Source organism: Calidris pugnax, unplaced genomic scaffold (assembly GCF_001431845.1).
Source record: "Calidris pugnax isolate Ruff unplaced genomic scaffold, ASM143184v1 scaffold28, whole genome shotgun sequence".
In the NCBI taxonomy this organism is placed as follows: Eukaryota; Metazoa; Chordata; class Aves; order Charadriiformes; family Scolopacidae; genus Calidris; species Calidris pugnax.
In genome coordinates, this window is record NW_015090842.1 from 19336179 (window position 1) to 19357987 (window position 21809).

At 41.1% G+C, this 21809-nt stretch overlaps 1 protein-coding gene across 6 annotated transcripts in view; it reads right to left on the reverse strand.

The window, feature by feature from the left end:
- Positions 1-1025: 1025 nt before the first annotated feature.
- SLC12A4 (solute carrier family 12 (potassium/chloride transporter), member 4) overlaps positions 1026-21809 on the reverse strand; it is a 50327-nt gene continuing 29543 nt past the window's right edge. For 5 of the 6 annotated variants that reach the window (XM_014942315.1, XM_014942314.1, XM_014942312.1 and 2 more), the window contains 20 exons: positions 21602-21656; positions 21145-21275; positions 20464-20705; positions 18579-18793; positions 17440-17604; positions 17259-17357; positions 14330-14387; positions 13153-13327; positions 12675-12793; positions 12015-12113; positions 11561-11680; positions 10732-10836; positions 9596-9764; positions 8328-8523; positions 7452-7621; positions 7138-7269; positions 6933-7040; positions 5952-6136; positions 3132-3265; positions 1026-2205 (listed from right to left, as the gene is read on the reverse strand). In XM_014942315.1, the coding sequence (XP_014797801.1) occupies positions 2114-2205; positions 3132-3265; positions 5952-6136; positions 6933-7040; positions 7138-7269; positions 7452-7621; positions 8328-8523; positions 9596-9764; positions 10732-10836; positions 11561-11680; positions 12015-12113; positions 12675-12793; positions 13153-13327; positions 14330-14387; positions 17259-17357; positions 17440-17604; positions 18579-18793; positions 20464-20705; positions 21145-21275; positions 21602-21656 (2769 nt within the window). In that variant the 3' untranslated portion in view covers positions 1026-2113. The remainder of the gene's footprint in view (positions 2206-3131; positions 3266-5951; positions 6137-6932; positions 7041-7137; positions 7270-7451; positions 7622-8327; positions 8524-9595; positions 9765-10731; positions 10837-11560; positions 11681-12014; positions 12114-12674; positions 12794-13152; positions 13328-14329; positions 14388-17258; positions 17358-17439; positions 17605-18578; positions 18794-20463; positions 20706-21144; positions 21276-21601; positions 21657-21809) is intronic. The other variant, XM_014942316.1, reaches the window with a different exon arrangement.

The following is a 21809-nucleotide window of genomic DNA, read 5'->3' on the forward strand; positions in this document are numbered from 1 at the left end:
GCTCCAGCACCTCCAGATCTCTCTTGGATTGAGGTGCCCAGAACTGGACACAATACTCGAGGTGTGGCCTCATCAGTGCTGAGTACAGGGGCACAATCACCTCCCTACTTCTGCTGGTCACACTATTTCTAATACAAGCCAGGATGCCATTGGCTTTCTTGCCCCCCTGGGCACACGGCCGGCTCATGTTCAGCCGTTTGTCAACTAGAACCCCCAGGTCTCTTTCCTCCAGGCAGCTCCAGCCACACTTCCCCCAGCCCTGCATCCCACAGAGGTCAGCTCACACGTGTCCCTTCTATGGGATTCCAGCTTCCCAGAAATCTCGAGGGCACAGCAGCTTGTGTGTGGTTCGTAGGGTACAGGTATGGAGCTCTACCTGGCCATGGCACATGGCAGTGAGTCCAGACACAGCAGCCTTCACTCACTCCCTCACACCACCAGGCTGCATAGAGACTAACCTGGCACCTCCACAGTGCAGTCCGTGGGCCATTTCAGGGAGGATCAACATCTCCGTCACTTTCCCCTCACACAGCAGCTCCACAGGCACCACTGTGCTGGTCAGGCCACAGCAGCCCTGCACAGGAAGGACAGACAGGGCTTTCCTGGGCAATTCATCGAATTGTCTGGGTTGGAAGGGACCTTTCAGATCATCCAGTCCAACCATCAACCTGACTCTGATAAAAACCATCACTAACCCATGTCCCCCAGCACCATGTCAACCCATCTCTTGAATCCCTCCAGGGATGGTGTCTCACCCCCTCCCCTGGGCAGCCCATTCCAAGGCTTCATAACCCTTTCAGGGTAAAAATTGTTCCTAATCTCCAATCTGAACCTCCCCTGGTGCAACTTGAGGCCGTTTCCTCTTGTCCCATCGCCTGTGACTTGGGAGAAGAGACCGACCCCCCCTGGCTACACCCTCCTTTCAGGGAGTTGGAGAGAGCCAGAAGGTCTCCCCTCAGCCTCCTTTTCTCCAGGCTGAACACCCCCAGCTCCCCCACATTCACCGCAGTGCACAGAGCAGAGAATAGGTTGAAAGTGTATGCAACATTTTATTGAAAAAATACGAATGTTATGTACATAAAGTACAACTCAATGGGCTTGATAAAATCTCCAGAGACTTATTGGTTAATATAGGTCTTCTTTTCTTCTTTTTCCTCTAAGGGCATAAAGCATACAATGAAGCAGCAGGTCCCCTGTACTTGTGCAAGTGCAATCCCATGGCTGTGCGTGCAGCATAGCACCTGGCTCTACAGACGGGACTCCAACATGCTCAATGTACTTTGATGGATGGTCTGCAAGAAATTTAAAGCATGGAAATACTGCACAGGACTGGTCCTTTCAATCCACTGATGATTCAAAATTTATTGTGAGATCTCTGTTACCCTGAACAGTCTGCACCTGCGTATCCAATATTTCTGACAAATAAATACAAAAATAAATAGGGATCTGGCCTCACAGAACCTCAAGTCTCAGAAGCAACACAATTTGTAGCAAGCTACATACATAATTTTAACTATATCAACATAATTTATTTAAATCTCTATCAATAAATGTATTAAAAGTATAAATTCTTATCCAATACTGAAAGTTTAGTTCTGGAAATAAACCCAGAAAAACAAAGCTTTTCCAGTCCATCTCTTACAATTTAGTGTGCTCTTAGAAAATGCTTTATAGCTGAACTTCAGCAGAAACTAGCTGCTATATAATGTAATTCTATTCCCCAAACCTAATATAAAAAGCTTTTAAAATCTTTTTACAGTAACTGGCTTTCATGTCCTAACTTTACATACAGTTACTAAAAATACTGCACAGAGCAGTGCTGACTAAAAATAGGTTTAGTGTTAAACTACATGCACAAATGCTGGAGTACCAAAGCAGAAACTGAATAATGTGGCAGCTTCACAATTAACTTATGTTGCTAATTGGATGGGGTAACAGTATTGCAATCCCAAAAGATATGTATGTTGCAAATGGAAAGACAATGAATAGGACTGGATGAGGAGAAAGTTAGGCAAAAAAAAAAACCTTTTCTTTTTTCTTCTCCGTTTAAAAGTGGAATGTCCGTTATGGCCAAGAAGGTGAACGCAGACCAGCCTCAGGAGCTCCTACTGACTCAGGAGTAAATCGTGATGACTTCTCGGCCGCCGCCTCTAACGAGCAATACTCTCTCCAGGCCCTCTGTCAAGACTTCAAGAAACTCCATGTCTGTTTCAGTCAAGTCAAGGATGAAAGAAGAAGTACCAAACCCAAAGCACAGGGTGATGATGAGGTTTACCTGAAGAGGTTCTGGTAGCGGGGAGCGTCCTCTGTGAGACGAGGCCAGTGGCTGCCCCCATGTTTGACACAGCCAATTTCAGACGGCTCCAAAAATGAACCTACCCATCCTCACCTATAACCTCAAGTTTAAATCTCTCCTGGGCTGCAGTAGCTGTGGTTGAAAACCCCCTTATGCCAAAAGGAATGTTTTTATCCTTTCTTTGGCCAGCACACTGTTACGAAACAGCTGTTACAAGTACTACTGCCTAGATTTAGGAGAAAACAATCGTTTGGTCTGTGATTTCCGACATACATTTTTTGGCACGGGCCAGTGAAAGGCTGGCTAATTTACAGTGCAAACCAAGGCTGGAGAGAAGCTGTGGAGAGAGAACTGCAGTGCCAGCCAGCTCACCCGATCCCAGCCCTCAGCCCTAGCTTAGAGGCATGGTGCAGGTGTCCCTCCAACTGCCCAAATACTGGGGGGGTTGAATTTTAACTGTGCTTGGAGATAAGCTCCCACCTTCTGACGTGTGAGCTACACCTGAAATATGGCCTCTCCTTCAGGACCTCCTGCTCACTCGAGTTCAGCCACAGGCCTGGCTGCTGGGAATGCTTTCCTAAACATCTGCTACATCCACTATTGAGAATTAAATCAAATAAATAAATTAAATCAAGTAAGAATTTAGACAAGACTGATTTCAAACCTACAAGGCTTCCGGAGCAACCAGTGGCAACTTTTACTCCAAGCAATTACTACACACACGCCACTTGGTGGACCCTTTGTCATGTATGACAGCTTTTGTGACAAAATGAATTCAGAAGCACAGATTAAAGGAAGACCTTCCACGTGGACCAGGCCTTGCCTGGAAGGATACAGTTTTCATCACCATCAGTATTCTTTGGAGGACCAGGCATGTTGAGGAGAACAAGTCTGGCATCGTGGGATCTATTTACAATGACTTCATTTAGCTTCACCGCTGTGTGCATTCTTCGGACATTAGACTGGTTCCTGTAAAAGAAGCACATTCAGACTCACTGTTAGCAACGTGCCTCTGAAAACTGAATGATTAAAAAGGCCCTTAAATCATATCTTAAATCTCCTAAATGCCCTGTTTAAATGTCAACACACAGTATAATTTTTCAAACTTAACGATGAAGATACAAAAGAGATTTCAGAGAGTTCTTCAGGTCCTGCTGGTCCATGGGTTTTAAGAACCCTGGAGTCAAGTCTCCAGTTTATGAAGTTACATTTCTCTTCAAGAAGCGTATTTTACGATGATTTACAGTCTTGCATGAGAAATTAAAACACATTTGCAGAAAGGGAACATGCTCTTCAACCGTGGGCACTTGTGACTGCAGAGCCTCCCCTCCTGGCAGCCCTCTCCAGATGCCCTCACACACCACGCACCTCCCCACACTCCGTACCCAAAAACTCTCTCTCAGAGACCCGTTGGAACCCGGGCTCAGCCCACACTTCTGAGAGTGCCCTTGTCTTGTTGTGCTGAGCAGCAGTTGACATCTCCAGAGAGAGCCTGGGTGCCTACAGACTCACGGGCTGGAACACACCCTACAGATGGCTGGATGTGTGTCTGCTTGTGGGGCTTTCTGGTGTATAATATGGATTTTAGCCTCTCCTTCAGTCAGGCAGTAATCACTCTCTGCCTGGCTATTTACAAGAAACAATTATGACCCAAGTATCTTTAAAAATCTCAATCATGCTTTCAAATTTGAGTAGCCCCTTAGTCTCAAAGTTGTGGCAGAGAAGGGAGCAGATGCAGCATGATCTCATGAGCCTCTGCTCCTTAAGAATCCAGGTTAAAAGAGGTAACACGATTAATTATTCAGACTATATCATCACAAAATAACACCAATTCATGCAGGAACAGAACTGGAGAGTATCCTTTGGGTATTTTGAGCTAGGGAGTGTTTCCCTCCTACAGGAAATCAGCCATTATTTTGGTAACGTAAAAGGAAAAACAGTACAGAAATAGACTTAAAGGGAGAATATATTTGTGGCTTTGAGGATTTCCACTTGGTTTTTTTTCTTCATTTTAATATTTTTTTAAAAGTATTGGTAGAAACAAATCAAACATGAATCCATAGTTTTGTTAATTCTGCTTTACATATTATGAGTGAAAGTCTTTAGTAAACTTGCTGCTCTTCTGAATATGTACGTTTGCAAAGAAATCTTTTATACAGACAGCAAATAGAGATGCAATGGTAAGAATAATGTTCATTATACTGACAGCACAAATTATGCACGGATCGCCTCTCTGTTATTTCATGTTCTTATTTAACTTGGAGCATATTTAACTCTGTCTCCATCACCTCAGCTTCTGAAAGCTCAGGGACAACAGAGAGGCCAGATCATGTTTACAGGAAGTGAGGAAGAAACCAGCACCAGAAACAATACACTGTTATTAACGGTGTGTAGTTTTGGAAAAGGAATTGAAAAATAAAGGTTTGGTATTCTCTGAAGTGACATTTAAAATTGGCATCTCCCCAGTGATTTGAAGGTGTAGGCTATAAGAAAAGGTTTGTTTAGTGTCCAGAAACTGCCAGAAATAACATCATAGCAGTGTTGTGGAATGAGAGCTTCCCTAAATGAGTCATGTTTCCCACTTCTTGCGTCATACTCTGCTTAAGAAAATAGGTTCAGACCCGTAATTGTTTTCTATCCTGACTTAGTTCTTGTCAGGATGACTCTCATAGTTTGTTACATGCTATTTATAATGATTATTTGGCTTAAGTGGTTAATCCTGCTCCCTTTAAAACATTGCTAAGACTCCTCAACTCTAACTCCTTTTCTTTTCCTCCATAATTACATGTAGTTTTCCTGCTTTTAGTTGAGAAAATTAAGTCTTCCCTCTCAACCATCTTAATGTACTTCTAAGTTAAACATCAAACTTACAAGTTTTCCCACTCTCTGAAAGCATGGAAGAGGAAAAAGTACAGGTAGTTAACACCAAATTCATCAGAATCTCTACAGAATATCAACTATGTATAATTCATCCTAAACTAGACTGGAATTCTCACGGATTGATTAGAAAGAAAAACCTGGACCTTTGCTATGTATGCAAAGCTGTCTGAGCGAACGCTTTGGGTAAGATGGTGTACATCAGAGAGGTCACAGGAGATTCACACATTTTTATACAAAGCCACAAATAGACTTTACTTTCAGCTATTCAAGGAGTACATACGTGGTCAGACTAAGGCTGCTGTTACATGTCCGTGCTCCTTCAACAGCAAGTCTGTCTTGGAGGGGTCTATCACACACGGTCTCTATTCACAGTCATTCAAAACCATCTCCACAGCTTCTTCCTTGCTGTGTTAAACATCTGCACTACACATTAGATGGTGAAATTATCAGCCCTTTTTTTTTTAAAATTCTGACTAGATCAGTGAAATTATCAGTCTGGTTTTTAACTGTATGTTTTGCTGGGGTATTGGGAGACAGGAAGAAAGTTATAACAGGATTTAACAGCTCCAAGTTTAGAATTTGACTGTCCTGGATAAAATACTGGGGGATGTGTGCCACATTTAATTCATTAGAGGCTCACTGCTGTCTTTTCAGTAGTTGGGTCTCAATGTTTATTGTGCGAGCCTAAACCAAGCCTTAGGAGACAAAAGATAATAAAAGCACAGCACAGTTAGAGTTTCAGGAGGTACAAGCTGTTGACTCTGACAAGACTCACGGCTTAATGCTGATGAGATCTCTGAAGCTTCCCACAGCACTGCCTCGGTTCCGCTTCTCAGCATCACATTTCTCTTTTGTCCAGGTCATCTGGATGTTCTCAGGAACTGGGTCCCCCTCATCTTCTTCATCTGAGTAGAGGCTCTCCAGACGTGCTACCGAATGTCTGTCCTTTACCAGCTGAGCCTAGAGGGCACATGAATGACTAGGTGAGCTCAGAGACTTCATTTTACATTCTTTGGTTCTTTTTAAGCAACAGAAGATTTTTTGTTCCATTGTATCCTTTATTTTGTATCGTCAATTTAGCATATAGGAAAATTCTGAGACCAGGCATCTGCCCTAGCTAATAGTCTTATAAACCAAACTGACTTCAAACAGTTTTGGTGGGTGTAAGCTGTGCAGAATTTGGACTAACAGAGGCTTGTATCTACACAAGAAAAAAAAGACAGTCTAGCTCACATCATGATACAGTCTGACTCAAAACTGACAAAAAACCATTGGACAAACACATGCAGAAAAATTAGATCATCTGCACCTTTCATAGCTACATGACCTAACAGTCCAAACTGGAATGAAGTCTTCAGCAGGAAAACAGGATATACTATAAATTGAGACAAACTCCGGACATCCCAAATAAAGTAAAAACACCCAAATAAAGTAAAAAGCAAGGTCAAGAAAGGGTTGAGACTTGCATCCTCAAGTGATCCAGTATCATTTACATTGCAAAGGAGAACACATAAATAATTTCTACAGCATATATATTGCCATCGTTTTCTCCCAAAACAATTTCTAGCATGGTTTTTCAAGTACAGCCAGGCTATTCAACAACTACACACAGTTTGGGGAAACAAAAAAGCTACACTGAAGTATTTCCTTAAATCTTTAGAACACAGGAGTTAAATTTAAGCAGCAGCTATATAAAACACTATACTTGTGTCATTCACCTCAGGAGCCCACAGCAAATCAACCACAAATGACATACCTCCCTTTCCCTCTCTGTTTTTGTCAGCCTCATTTGCCTCAGCATCTGAGACCTCTGCTCCATCATAAGAGTTCTCTCATACGTATATGCTGAGATATCACTGTTGTGCTAGAGAAATAAGAAAAAAATATTGTGTTTGTAATGAAGTCATAACCAAATACCACCACTTGCATCATAAAGTGAAAAAGGGGCTCAAATCCCTTACCATTTCTACCACTTCTACCTCTGCCTCTATTCGGAGTTGATAGAGGAAAGTAGCCAAGTCCTTCTTCATCTGGATGCTGTTATCATCCATCTGAGCTACGGTAAAAATTCTCATTTTGCATTTTCTCCAAACCTGGTGAGGGAACACAAACTCTCAGTATTTGAATGAGTATTTTTTTTTGTTGTATGAAACAGAAACTTGTCAATACACCCATTCTCGTTTACCAATACGGGCTCTGCTACCAGACCTTGTGTCTTTAAACTAACACACACCAAAGTAATTGGGTGACAAACAATCTTTGGCTAGCTCCTTACTTTGTGCTGTTTGAGAAGAAACGGAAGCAACATCAACATGCCTCCATCATGCACAATCCACCACACATCAATGTTGCCTTCATTGTAACGCTCATGGTTGCTGGGGTAGAAAGACACATTTTTGGGAACCAGCAGAGCCAGATGGGCTGCTGTTGTGCAGCGAACAGTACCTGCCCAAAGGGGGAAGAACAGACGGTTACTTCCAATTCTGCAAGAGTGATCTGTCATTTAAAAAGATAATTTTAAAAAGTTGCTCACTAAGCAAGTGTCAGCAAAGCATAAAAGTCATTGATTACATAAAGCATGCAGAGCAAAGCTTGCATAGACAGGGGAGACCAAATGACAAAGCTGGGTACAGCAGACTTATAGCAACACAAGCCCTATTTCATGTTTGAATTAAAAGCAGCCATCTTCAGAGGTAACTATGAGGAGAAAGCATCTGCTCTAATGTGACTGTGTTAAATGTCTGGACCATAGGGGAAGGAGAGGGATATCGGCAAGGTGAGCTCCAGTAGTGAAGAGAGATGGGTAGGTTAGGACCAGTGAAAAGACAGAGATTATCTAGGAAACAAATTACAGTTTGCCATAAAAACAGTATCTCTCAAGTCCGTATTTTTTTAACTATTCATTAGACAGATGAATTTTAGCTGCTAGATTAATCTTTGAACGTCTTTCATAGGTCTTTTGCCTACAAGAAGTGGTATTCAAACATACAGCAGTTTTATGGAAACTATCTACTTCACAATTAATACTAGAAAAAAAGACTAAAAATCTAAACCAATCACACAAGGAGTCTGTTAAAATCCCCTGTGTGTACCATATGTGTAATAAACATCTGTTCACAGTGTTTGATCCCACAGGACCTTTAAAGCTCACCTATAAATGTCTTCCATGACCTTGGATCTTCACTTTGTCTCCAGCCATATGGCCATCCCAAAACCACAGTGTTATGTTTCATGCCACCGAGTCCACACGACTGGATCAAGTGGGCGATTCCTTCTCGAACTTTATTGGCTACAACCACCTGACAAAATCCTTTCACCTTCTCAATGTCCATCATATTCTTAATAGTCTGCAAGACAGACGAGTAAAAACCACACAATCAAAAGGAATTCTCTATCACGTCATTACAGCATAAATTCCTGGTTTGCACATCCACAGGTAAAACACCTCTCAAAGCAAAGTTCTGCTCTGATGCATTCCTTAATAAAATAGAGAGAAAATACCCACTAACTGCATGTGATACTTGGAAGGGAACACACATAGTAATAATTATTGCTAACAGATTAAGATAAGGGTTATTTGGTTTGTGCTTATCTCTTATTCATAGTAGTAGTTACTGATTATCTGCATTACTATCTCACTTTCCATTTTCTAATCCTAAAACGCTCACCTTTTTAAACCTGAGGTTAACTAACTTCATTCAGATTTCCAGTTTGAGATTTCTATGCAATATGCTGTGTCATTATATTCAATTTACAAATACAAGCACCAAACACTCCTACCAAGAATACCACACCCTTTATTTGTTTAAAAACTAAAGAAACTTGGTCATCACATAAGCCTATGAATTAATTTTCCTTTTGTAACAGTTTCCCTGTATAAAAAGCATCCAGGGAAGAAAAGCACTGATGTACTGGGACCACACAGATGTAAACAAGGCTACAAAGTCACGTTTACACAGTGAGGAAGATGGAATGATTTATTAACAAGTTTTCAGGACCACCCTTCGATGCTTTTTGTAATAAATTTATCACCACACTGAAAGAGACACCGCACGTTTGCCAAGTCTGTAATAATTGACAGTTATTGAAAATTTTCTTGGTATGTTCAGAAAACGGAACAGTCCTCTTCCCTCCGTTACTCAGCACATAGGAACTTCCACAGCAACCACTGCCTATCAATGAAGGCAGTGTTAGGCAGTAAGGCTGTTTACACAAGTTGCAAGCATCTGTCATCTTATATTCCCAAAGCCACAGCTGGCAGCTGAAACAAGTTTGCAAGCCCTTTACTGGAGACCTGTAGCCCTGTATTTCCCAGAAGCTTTACGGATACACTTTTTTTCCCCATGTAGGATTATGAAACTTTTAAGTTACCTGCCCACTCACCCCTGCGTACTTCAGGAATTTGTTTCAGACACTGACCTGTTCAGCAGCCTGGGCTTCTCCGTAAGTTTCTAAGAAATTCCCTTGGATCACCGATCCTATGATAGTCAAACCTTTGCCAGCTTTCAGCTGGGAGGCAAACGTTAACAATCTAGGGTATTTTACATGCAGATCTTCATCAAGTTTCAGAAGCACCAGCAACTGAGGTCTGGAGAAAATAAAAAAGGGAATGTATATTTTCTTAATGCTTTTAACAAAAACAATTGTAAAAACTGCCTCTCGCATTATCTTAATTGTGCTTGAATATTATCTCTTTTTGTAACTCACACATTAGGAGGGTTTTAATTAATACTTTATTTCCCTTGATTCAATGCAGATTTGAAGCACTGAGGGAATTCTGCTGCTACATTCTTTTGTTCATGTACTTACCTGAAAAGGCCTGAATAACTTTTATTTACACGGCTGATTTTCAAGGCTTTTTTAAGTACTATTAGAGTGTGCACTCTGTTTGTACTGTAAGGCTGCCCTTCCAGATCTATCTGGATACTTGTCCCAAACACAAATATTTTCATCTAAACAGAGATTCCACCTGTTTTCTGCCCCTTAAGGGATTGCTACACATCAGTCAAGTTATTTTCTATGGTTGAGCAACTATAAAAAGAATTCTAAAGATCTCCTCTTTGGTAGATTCCTAGTCTTCTTGTTCAGAGCCTAAGAGTTGTGCAATGCATAACTGAGAGGACAGTTCTTTCCCACTTAATGTGTCTTCAACACACAAAGCCAGAGGCAGAAATGTTGGCCACTGTTCTGTTTTTTTAATCCTAGAATGGTAGCAGTGACTTCTTTGTGCCACCAGTGGAAATTACCATGGGCCTTGAGGCCTCTGTACTCAGAGATCTCCAAGGTTCCCCACGTTCCACTTCTGAATTTACTGATTCAGAGGTCAATTAAAGATCCAAAGGACACCAAAGGTCTGTGTGTACAAGGTCGACAGAGCAGTGCTTGGGCAGCGACAGGGCACCTTACTGCAGACTCAACACTTCTTTTCTTTTTTTAATATTCTGGGCATTTAAATTCATTCATAGACCAAGAGCGTCTTGTTTGGAGTCCAGTTTAATTCCTTAAGTGCAAGCAGAAAATCACGACAGTGCATTTCATGAGCCAAAAGGGAGTACCTCCAGTTCTTTGTGTGTGGAGGGCCCTCTTCCAGCCTGAGTAAGGCATATCGTGCTGCGCTGAGTGAAAGACCTCGGATGCCATCACCCCATTCCTTCTCTGCACTGTGAAGAACACACAATTTACCCAACATACGGTTTAATGAGCATTTAATTGCACACTTACAGTCATGCTATAGAGAAATTATCACCCTACAATGAGCTTAATAATGTGATATATAGCAGACATTGCCTGCATATTTATCATTTGTCTACATATGTGATGCTTACTATATATCACATGAGAGATGTGCAAATGACTCAGTTACACATACACCACACCACCACCATTCTGCTTTTAATTTGTAATCAACACTCCACTACAGAGAGTGCTTCCCGAGCATAAACAAATATCAAGTATTTCGATACCTGATTTGTTAAAATTAAGTTACACAGCCTGACTCCATCAGACATTAACACTCCCAGGCAGCCTGACCTGCAGATGCAACTTTTCCAGGCCTGTCCCAGACAGCCCTTTGCACCAGATCAACTGGAATGAGGTGGCTGCCTTCACCTGTTCTGGCCTGAAGCAATGACGTGTGACAGACAGCAGGGCAGACCCCAACCAGGGTTTCTGCTCCCTGTGACTCTCAACTTTCATCAAACACCTTTAGAGGCTTAACAACAAAACACCTCATGGGCTTTTTAGCACCGACTCAGTAACACAATGAAGAAAACATGAACTAGTAAGGGAAGCCCTAAATCCCAACTCTGAACAGATCCTTCTAGAGATAATTCAAACACTACACCCCATCTCCTTCCTCCTCTTGTCTATCCAGTTAATACTTACCCTTGGTATTCAATATATTTGTAAATCATGCCCGCAATAAGCATAGCTACCAACGCGTAGTACCAAGATGAAATGAACATCAGTGCAAGGCAAATGCTCATGCCTAAAAAGGAGAGGGCCCTGCAACAAAAAGCAAAGATATCAGTGAGTAATGGGGTAGAAAAGCTTAAAAACAATTATTCTCTTGTTCTTTTTTCTTTAGATTGTCTTCTCTGAAAGGGCAGTGAAAGTAAAGCTTCCAATGAATCTCTCCAGTCCTCAACAGTTTCAGTGTCCTGTTGTTGTACAAACGCTTGTACCTGGATCTGGTCCTGAACGTTACATCAACATACCCTTGACTAGAGCTGACATCCAGAGGAAATAAAAGATGCCCACAGCCCTCATCGAGAGGGTTCTTCTAAAACCCACACTGTACATGTCAGACGAGGCACTAAGCGTGATGGCCTTTGCTTACCAATGATAGTATTTAAATCGGGGCCGCCAGTTTGGAGTCCTAAGAAGTGTTTGTACTGCACACGCCAGATTAACAAAGAGGTAGCACATCAGGAAAAACCTGCAGAAACAAAACCAGCAAAACCTCTTAGCACACACCTTTTTCAATTCTGACATATTATAATCATGCAAATGATGTACAGTCACGTCCTGGTTTGAGGTAGAACAGAACAGTAAAATTGGTTTGGTTCTACCTCAAACCAGGACAAGTCAAAATACAGCTGCCCTGTTCACATGTGCCCATCCCTCTGATTTTTATTAACCTTTCGGGCTATCAGTATAAAGTAGATAGAACTTTTTTTTTCTAATTGGCTCAAGTTAGATCTATCCACAACATCATCATTATCTTTGTTCTGTGATTAAAATAACATTTTCCCAAACAAAACAATATACTAAAAACATGTTTATTCATGGAATGCTTCAGAGCAGAAACAATAAGATTTATATGCAGAGCCCAAAGTCAGAGAATTCATGTAAATAATAAAAGGGGAACTCAGGCTCCAGTAATTTTCTTTTGCTGATTTAAGATACAGTTCCAAAAGACAATCAAATTATCAAAACTCAAAAGAATATTGCCATCTTCTCATCCACCCCCCCAAACAGCAACAACCCTGTTTCTTACATTGACAGAATTGGAGCCACCATGTCAAGGGAAGCAATAAGGATCCCCAGCTCAGCAATTAATGCTGTTAACAGAAGAGCCCATGTCGGTTCACCATTCGCTTTTCCGTGACCAAAAATCTGAAGAAATAGAAATATTAAGCATACTTTCCAAGGATTTAATAAAGTTATAATGAAAAAAAAAACCAAACCCAAAACCAACTTTTTAAAAAACAATAGTGATTTTCCACTGAATGAGATGTTAGATTTCATAAAATTACCATACAGGTGTATTCAAACCCCTTTAAAAATATTCCTGGATTTTAACAGAAGTAAACAAAGCCTTAAAATAAAAAATATTTACCTTCAGTTCAATGCTGGGCAAGCTAGGGAAAATAAATCTGATTTCCAAAAGCATAAAGTCAAATGCCTGGTTAGTTACTATGTACAGAATGACTTTTTTTTTTTCTTCTTTCTTTTTTTTTTAAACATCTCCTTACCCATAGGAAGGGAATGATGTTGTCCTTGGCTATGGCCTGCAGCAGGCGGGGGGCTCCGGTCAGGCTCTGCAGACCTGCCCCACAGGTGGAGAAGAAGGACCCTATGACGATGACCCAGGGCGAGGGCCAGGACAGGGTGCCCACCACGAGGTTCTTGTTCACTGCGTCGCCGAACCTGCAGAGAGGAGCAGGCACATTGACAGGAGGGTTTGGACGCTCACATTTAGTTTTCTTGATCTATTTTAAGATGTCATTGAAATGTTAAATACTATATATTTTCTTGATTGGGAAATACTGGAAGTAATGAACAATCTGAAGTGTCTGCAGCTAGATTTCTACAATTTGAAAACTTGCTTTCGATTATTAGCACAACATTATTTTCTACTTTCACCTAGAAAGATGTAGTTCTTAACACAAAAAAGAAGTTAAATGTTTAAAACACCCAACAGAATCCACATCAGACATCCCTACAGAAGGCTTTGGGGGGTTTTTTGTTTGTTGGTTGGTTTGGTTTGTTGGGTTGGGGTCTTTTTTCCGGAAAATAATATTCACTTCATTGCTTTTCCACTGGGAAAAGTCCACCAACACGAGGGAATTTTTCACAGAAAGCACTTGTAGACTCTAGTAATGGGAATGCTGTTATTTGGTTTACAGACAGAAATGTCTGATAACTAATAATCAGAGGGCAGAGATAACCAAACACCAAACTTAGTGTAATTGTGCCAGCCTCAGTAATTAACAAAAAGAGGATAACAAACAAGGAAAGAAATTAAGGTTTATGTGGAACAGAAAAACAGAAAAAAAATAAAACAACAAAAAAAACCACCCGTGAATTTTTGTTGGTTTGTATCTTGCTTCTCCAGGGAAGAAAAAGTAAAAATCTAGTTTACTGTTAGAGATCTGATCTTTGAACAAGTACCTCCGGAAACTGAAAAAGGTACGTCAACACAAGACAAAATAGGTTTGGGGCAGGGCAGGGCAGGGGGGGAATTAAGACATAGGATGAAGAATCTGAGGAGTGATGCAAGAAAATACCAAAATCAAATACAAGAATCCCAAAAGATGGTTTACAGGTTTACAATTTACATTCAAATGCGGTTTAAAAGGCACCAGGAAAGAACACACCTTCCCTGCAAAAAATAAAAAGAAAGGAGAGCATTAAAGCAGTAAAACTTACTTATCTCTCAGGACTACACCTTCTATGCAGGCTCCAAATAATAAGACACAACTGAAGTCTGAGTACAGAGCGTGCTAAGGAAAAAGGATTTATTTAAACATAGCAGATAAAAACAACCATAGAAAGTATTGAGGGAAGTTCAATATGTGCCTCTGTCCTATGGTGTTTGCACTGCAGCATCTTTGTAACTACATGGAGTAAAGCTGGTGAGTAAATTAACGTCTCACTGCTCGTATATACCTTTAATATTAGAGACAGTTATTATTCTAAGTTTCAATTAAAAAAAAAGTTTTAAGTGTTATGATAAAGGAGATAACTTCAAAAAATTTTTATATGTAAACATCAATTTAATCTGTTAGAGTAGAACAGAAACCGATACTAGAATATCTTCCTTTTCTCCCTCCTCTTATGTCTGAAGACATTTTGAATGTATAGCAAATCACTACCTTGAATTTTCTTATTTTGTGAATGGCATTCTCATCACAGTCTTTGAATACTGGGCTTGTTATTAAACTGTCCTACTTCTGCATTGGGGAGTACAAAACACTTCCAGGTTTTTTGGATCTGGCATTCCAGTAAAGTATTTGATCTCGTGATTTACGTTTCCACAACTGGTTAAATCCTACACTCTACCCTTTACACCTGAAATGCAACTGTAACATACAAACAGTAATAAAAGGGGAAACATTGATCACTCCTAAAAATTATGGTGTAAACCGTCCACTGGGTGGCGTATTACCCTCTCCGGATGGAGTTACCCAGCAGGAAATCGGCTCTGAACTCCACATCAACACCAGAGCTGGAGGTCACAGCTCTTACCTGTTCTAATGTAACGTGTTCATAGGAAATGCAGACTTGCTGATACAGTGTCACTTCCCAAAGTAATATCTGGGAAAGGCTTTGGGACAAGTGAGCTGGGATCCCAATTTCGAGCTTGGCAAGTTTTGGCAAAACACAGGTTCAAACCAGCAGAATTTCTGGGAGAGTCACCATCTCGGCCAACTGCCCCTTGAGTGGAATTTATTCAGAAAGTGCTTACAAGGAAGTTTTGAAGTCCTTGCTCATATTAATTGCCTTTTGCCTTTTTTTTTTTTTTTTTTTTTTTAAATCTCCTGTATTGATAAATTGCAGTTTGGGGACGCCAGCAGCTAGATGAAACTGAAAGAGGCTTTGTCTCTGCTCTAGCAGGAGAGAAGAGACTAACACAGCCATTCCTAAGCAAAGCTCCTGTGGGTCCTAAGCCCCCAAGACTTTAACCACATACAAAACCTGGCAACTCCAGCTGGGACAAACAGTGTTCACAGAATCACAGAATCTTCTAGGTTGGAAGGGACCTTAAAGACCATCTTGTCCAACCGTCAACCTAACTTTAACAAAAATAGACACCCGCACAACAAACAAGGAGCATCATCACTAAACCAGACCTCCCAGCACTACATCAACCCGTCTTTTGAACACCTCCAGGGATGGTGCCTCAACCACCTCCCTGGGCAGCCCATTCCAATGCCTGAGAACCCTTTCAGTGAAAAATTTTTTCCTAATATCCAGCCTGAACCTCCCCTGGCGCAACTTGAGGCCATTTCCTCTCGTCCTGTCGCCTGTGACTTGAGAAAAGAGACCGACCCCCACCTCTCTACACCCTCCTTTCAGGGAGTTGTAGAGAGCAATAAGGTCTCCCCTCAGCCTCCTCTTCTCCAGGCTGAATAAGCCCAGTTCCCTCAGCCTCTCCTCATAAGACTTATTCTCCAGACCCCTCACCATCTTTGTCGCCCTTCTCTGGACCCGCTCCAGCACCTCAATGTCTTTTTTATGGTAGGGGGCCCAAGACTGGACACAGTGCTCAAGGTGAGGCCTCACCAGTGCCCAGTACAGGGGAATGATCACCTCTCGGGCCCTACTCCCCACGCTGTTCCTGACACAGGCCAGGATGCTGGTGGCCTTCTTGGCCACCTGGGCACACACTGCTGGCTCATGTTCAGCCAACAGTTGACCAACACCTTCCTCTGAACGCACTCAGCGCCTAGAAATCTGGTATGAGGAACAGCCTCATCTTCTGCAAACGAAGTGCTCCAGCCTCAGTGGAGACAGGTGGGGAAGGAGGAGTCACTGACAGTGACGTGGAACTCATTCCTCAGCACGGTGTGGGAAACCCTGCCACGGGCCCCACCTCGGGACGTGTCTGACCATCACGGGACAGCATTACATCAGATCAGTGTGTTAAAAATCGAGGGGGAGGAAAAAAAATACAGGCCTGTAAGGTGATGTGCCATGATCTTCTTTCACTGACTTCAAAATAAACGCACAAATTCCTTCGTGCCAGTGAGAAGCTGACTCTACACATGAACCTTCTCCCTTTACCCCCCCAAAAAACCACTTGGGTGGAAGTCCCAAGTGTCCCCATCTTCTTCTTTCCCACTAAATGGGAAACCCCCATCTTGTCCCACTAGATGGGGAACATCTGGTTTAGTTTCTAACTCCAGTTTATCTTGCCCTAAAATGTTCAAGAAAGGATATAATCCTTAATGTCACTCAAATGAAAAGGGTTAGGGCTTTGTTTGTTTTTTGTAAAGGAACTGAAATTTATGATCTCTCCCGTTTAAAGCCTTCCCTCACCTTAATGGTGCACTGCATCCTAAAATAATACATTTCTGTATTCCACCAGCCCACAAAGCTACAGACCACTGTGCAGCAAAGAAAACAACCGAAACACAAAAGAACAAAACAAAAAACCCAACACAAAAAAGGAAATGGAAAACAACAGGAAATAACTCTGATGCTTTCAGCTCAAAGACTGATTTTTTTCTTCCACTGACCAATCATACCCACACTGATAATTTAGTCACCTGAAAGCAGCTTCACAAATCAGGTAACACTCATTCATCTGTGCCACTTAGAACGTGGTAGGACTCTACTGATTTTAAAAGGATACAGACTAGTGATGTGGTGACAATAGCAAGAATTGTTCCAATGGGAATGGATTTCTGTGCATCTTTGAGGTCTCCTGATCTGTTGGAACCAGCCATGATACCTGAAAATACATTTTGGACGTAAGATCAGGGAGAGAAGGCGGCTCAGGGGCCCAAGGTCCCCTCTGGTCCCAGGAATCTCACCGGTCACTGAAGGGAAGAAGATGCCCACCAGCACCATGAATGAAGTGGCTATGTCTGAAAGCACGTACAGATGAAGGTTGTTCTTCTGGCCTGCTACGTCCACAGACGGGTGATGTGCTTTCTCCAGTATCTCTCCTTTCTCCAAGTAATTGCTCCATAAATTGTCTTCAGTGTTATTATCGGACCACGGAAAAGAAAAGCACATTTCAGTTCAAATCTGTTCTCAATTATATGTAGTTTACTACTGAAGATTACAAATGCAATTCAGTGATAACACAAATTAAGATATGTACAAGTTACATGAAAGAAAATTTATATTGCATGCATTCAAGGGAATCTGTAACAAAACCAATAAATATCTATGAACAGCCCACAAAAGCCTAAGGACTTTTTATCCTTTAGTATTACTAATGTAAAATTTTTTTTTTACTTCATACCTATTTTAACCCCAAGAAACACATTGAATATTTTTAATGAACCACCACACCCACACATAATAGTTCAGAGAATGTGCAGCAGCAATATTGACCAGCTTTCTAGATATAATCAGATTTGTTTTTTAGACAGTAGAAGAATTACAGAATTACATGGTTGGCATTTGAAATTTCACTGAAACCAGACTACTGGTTTCTGTGAAAATGGGAACCTGAGACACTCGGCATCTGCACAGAGTCTCTTCTCTGGAGTCCATTTCAATAACGAGCACTACTCAATGATATTACATTCAGGAGTGGGCAAAGACAGAGGTACACTATTTTTATACAAGTGCTGTTATCTTTCAGGACATAATCTTAACCCATCTAAAATGGAGAATCATAGCTACAGAGTTCTGAAAAAAAAATGTAACAACTTACTCATGTTAGCATAGCTCTTAATTAGAGCTGACTTTCTGATGAAATTAAGAGACATACAAAGCTAATTTAATCAATTTTACAGCAGACAAGTACTGTATCAGGAGAAAAGTGCCATTCTATTCTTTTTATAGATTCTAAGACTTGGTTTTCTTTATTGAAGATAATTTTCTTCACAGTAATTACATTTTTTCAGTTGCTCTTTCTTAGCCAGCAGGGAACAGGTCAACCCATTTCAACTGCTCAGCCTGCCTCCTCTTTAGGGCAAAATGAAATATTCTATCATACCTTTTAAAATGCCGCTGGCAGCTCCTGGAATTCCTGCTATCTCCGAGACATTGTTCATTAGGAAATATTCATCACAGTTCTCGGTGGTTAAGTTTGTAGTGTGGCAGAAGATCTCCCAAAGCTTAGAGGCCACAGTAATGTTATCCTTAACTACGGTTTTGGCACAAACATCAAAATATTCTCTTGACAAAGTCCTGTTACCCAACATGCAAATCCTGGAAGGGAAACATAGGAAACCAGTGTCGTTATATGGTACCGGGAAAATGAAATCCACCCTTCCCCATAGTTCTTCTTCCATATCATGGAAACTTCAAGTGGCTCCAGTCTGCTACATCATTTCTCTGCTTCAGAAAGCTGGTAGGAACAGGATAAAGGCTGTGTATGTTTCCTTTAAGGGTCAGAAGTATATGGCTACTTTTCCAACAATTTTGAGAGGGATATAAAAAGCCACATCAGTGAAATTTATTGGATTTGGTAAATTTACCTTAAACAATGAAAGGGGTAGATTAACTGAAAACAAAAATATTCCCTAAACAGAACTACTGGAGTGGAAGAGATCGGAAGAACATCAGCATTCAAATTACTAGGTATTTAGAATATCTAAAGATATTTGGAATTGCATTATCCTAGTTTGTACTACATTTTAGCTTCAGAATCACGAACATTCCAATCCCAATAAGCAAAGATTCTTCTTGTCAGAAGGTACTATGCGTAATGGCTAAAATACTCCTGCACTTGTATTCTTTCTTTCTTCCATTTTAGTAAGTTTAATTGTTTCGCAGGTCTCATCAAGCACTAAAGCCATGAAAATGGAAGAGACAGGGCTATTTTTGTAGGGTTTGTTTGTAACTCTAACTTCAGAGATGCCTTTCACTCCAAAATTAAAAATGAATACAATATCTGGTTACTTCAGCAAAAGAAAAATTAATACAGCCGAAGGAAGAAAGATAGGGAGAACATTCAGGAACAATCCAAGAGATAATAAGGGGGAGGCAGAGGCACTGTTTTATTTTTATTGCTGTAAACCTGCCACTGTTGTAAAGCATTATAATCATTGGGCCCTAAATATCTAAAGGCAGCACTTGAGGGTTGCAAGCACTTAGTTATGGTCACAACATTTTAAGATGTGAATTATGCAGACTCAACTCCTCTATTTCCATTCCACTCGTCTCTTGTCAGCGGTACCAGGAAATACCGTTTGCATTTCTGGTAAAACACATGCATCCCCAGCACTGCTGCTCCAGCTCTGGGTTTAAGAAACCGCCTTACATACTGACCTGCCAACACGCCGAGGAACGGGTGTTGTATTAACAGCAGAGCTGCTCGCGACAGCAGATTCATCTGCTTTCAGACCAACGGGCCCTACCATCCCACCTCCCACATTCCTCACAGAAGCCCTATTTCTCAGCAGCTGCATCACACCACCACATTTTCCAACCACGGAAGCAGCACATCGTGTCTGACTGGCCTGGGGAAAATGGACTTGCCAAACCGCTTCCTACCGAGCTGGCCTGCCATAAATATCCCAGCAAAATTCTCCCTGAAATTTAAGTCAACAGCCGTAGGCGAAGGTACTGGATTGTCTTTGCAGGAAGCAGAGGAATGTCAGCTTCCATCAATCTGTATGCCCACGTGACTTCATTCTACCCAAACAGCTAAAAGAATGTAATAATGCATTCGTTTTAGCCTAAGGAACTTCTATTCCGTGAGCTCTGCATGCAGAAGGCTATCACTGTCACTACATACAGCTAAATAAATCTGAAGTAATTCACAAAAACAGGCAGTTTTGACAGTGTGCTAGGCACAAGTTTTAAGTAACTTCCATTGAAGCCCATCTTCCAGACCTGTAGGCAAAGCTGTACCCCCATCCAGAAACAGTACTCACGGAAATTCAGGTGGATCAAAGATGGACTTGATAGCTCCAGCATAAATGGACAGTATGGATACTACTACGCAGGCCAAGAAGAGGGAAGCAAATTTGTTAACATATTTCACGCCTACAAAGACCACCACTGCCATCAGGAGGAGGAATAGGGTTCCATACACCCTCATGTTGTTTAGCATAGCACTGGATGCATCATGGGCACCGGATGCATGAAAAATTGCTGCTTGTGGCACAATATATGTCTGAAACAAGAAGAAAGCGAGCTGAAAGTACTGAGGAACAGCATCCTGCCTATATTACTGTAGCGATCTTGTACCTATACTAGAACTTTCCCATTTGCAACATGTTCTTCACCAGGAAAATTCAGTTTATAGGAAAAGTCAATGGATAACAGTCCATTCTATTTCCGTAGAGCAACAGAGCCAACTGTATACATTATGAGCATGTATCTTTGAGCATAAGGCATATTTTCATTTATGTTTTCAGAAGAGCTTCCATTCTGGATACCTACGGAGCGTGCAACTTCCAAAGGGATGCACTAGCAGTACAGAATTGGACACCGAGAAACCAAAGACCTTCTGGTCTCTACCTACAAATATGTATATGAATATGGGACAAGAACACTGCGGTACTTTCTATATGCTATTGTCTTCAAAGCAGAACTACTCCAGTGCTACTCACCAATAAAATCTCAATGGCACCAAGGATATACATTGCTGCTGCAAATGTTGTTCCCAAATAAAAGCACAGCCCTACAGCTCCACCAAACTCTGGGCCTAATGACCTGGATATCATGAAATAGGAGCCACCAGCTACAAAACAAGAAAATGGGAGTAAAATTATCATTTATTTATTGTTACAAATTGTAAAACATTCTCAAGAATACAACAAAATTATACAGTATGCATCTGCTTTTTTGGGTGTTCAATTGAAGAATATTTTTGTTATCACAGGGGTAACTAAAAACCAAATAAATTAATCTCTAGCCTAATTGATACTAAGAAGAAAGACTAGATATGAATTCAGGTTTTATATCCTGGCTTAAGCAAATTTGTCTAGATTAAAACCCCATTAACAGGTCATAGCAATTTAAAAAAAAAAACAAACTACAAATGAGAAGTTTGGTAACTACACTTACCTGGAACAACACCATTTGTGGCAATAGCACTCATTGATATGGTTGTCAACATAGTCTGGGGAAAAGAAGGACAGGAAGCCATTTTGTCAACAACATTTTTTAAAACTTAACTTCTTGCTTGATAGAGCAAAGCTGCCACTGCATATAGGACACAATATTTCTATTTATTCTGCCTTGACTTGTCATTATCTGAAAGAAAACAAGGGTA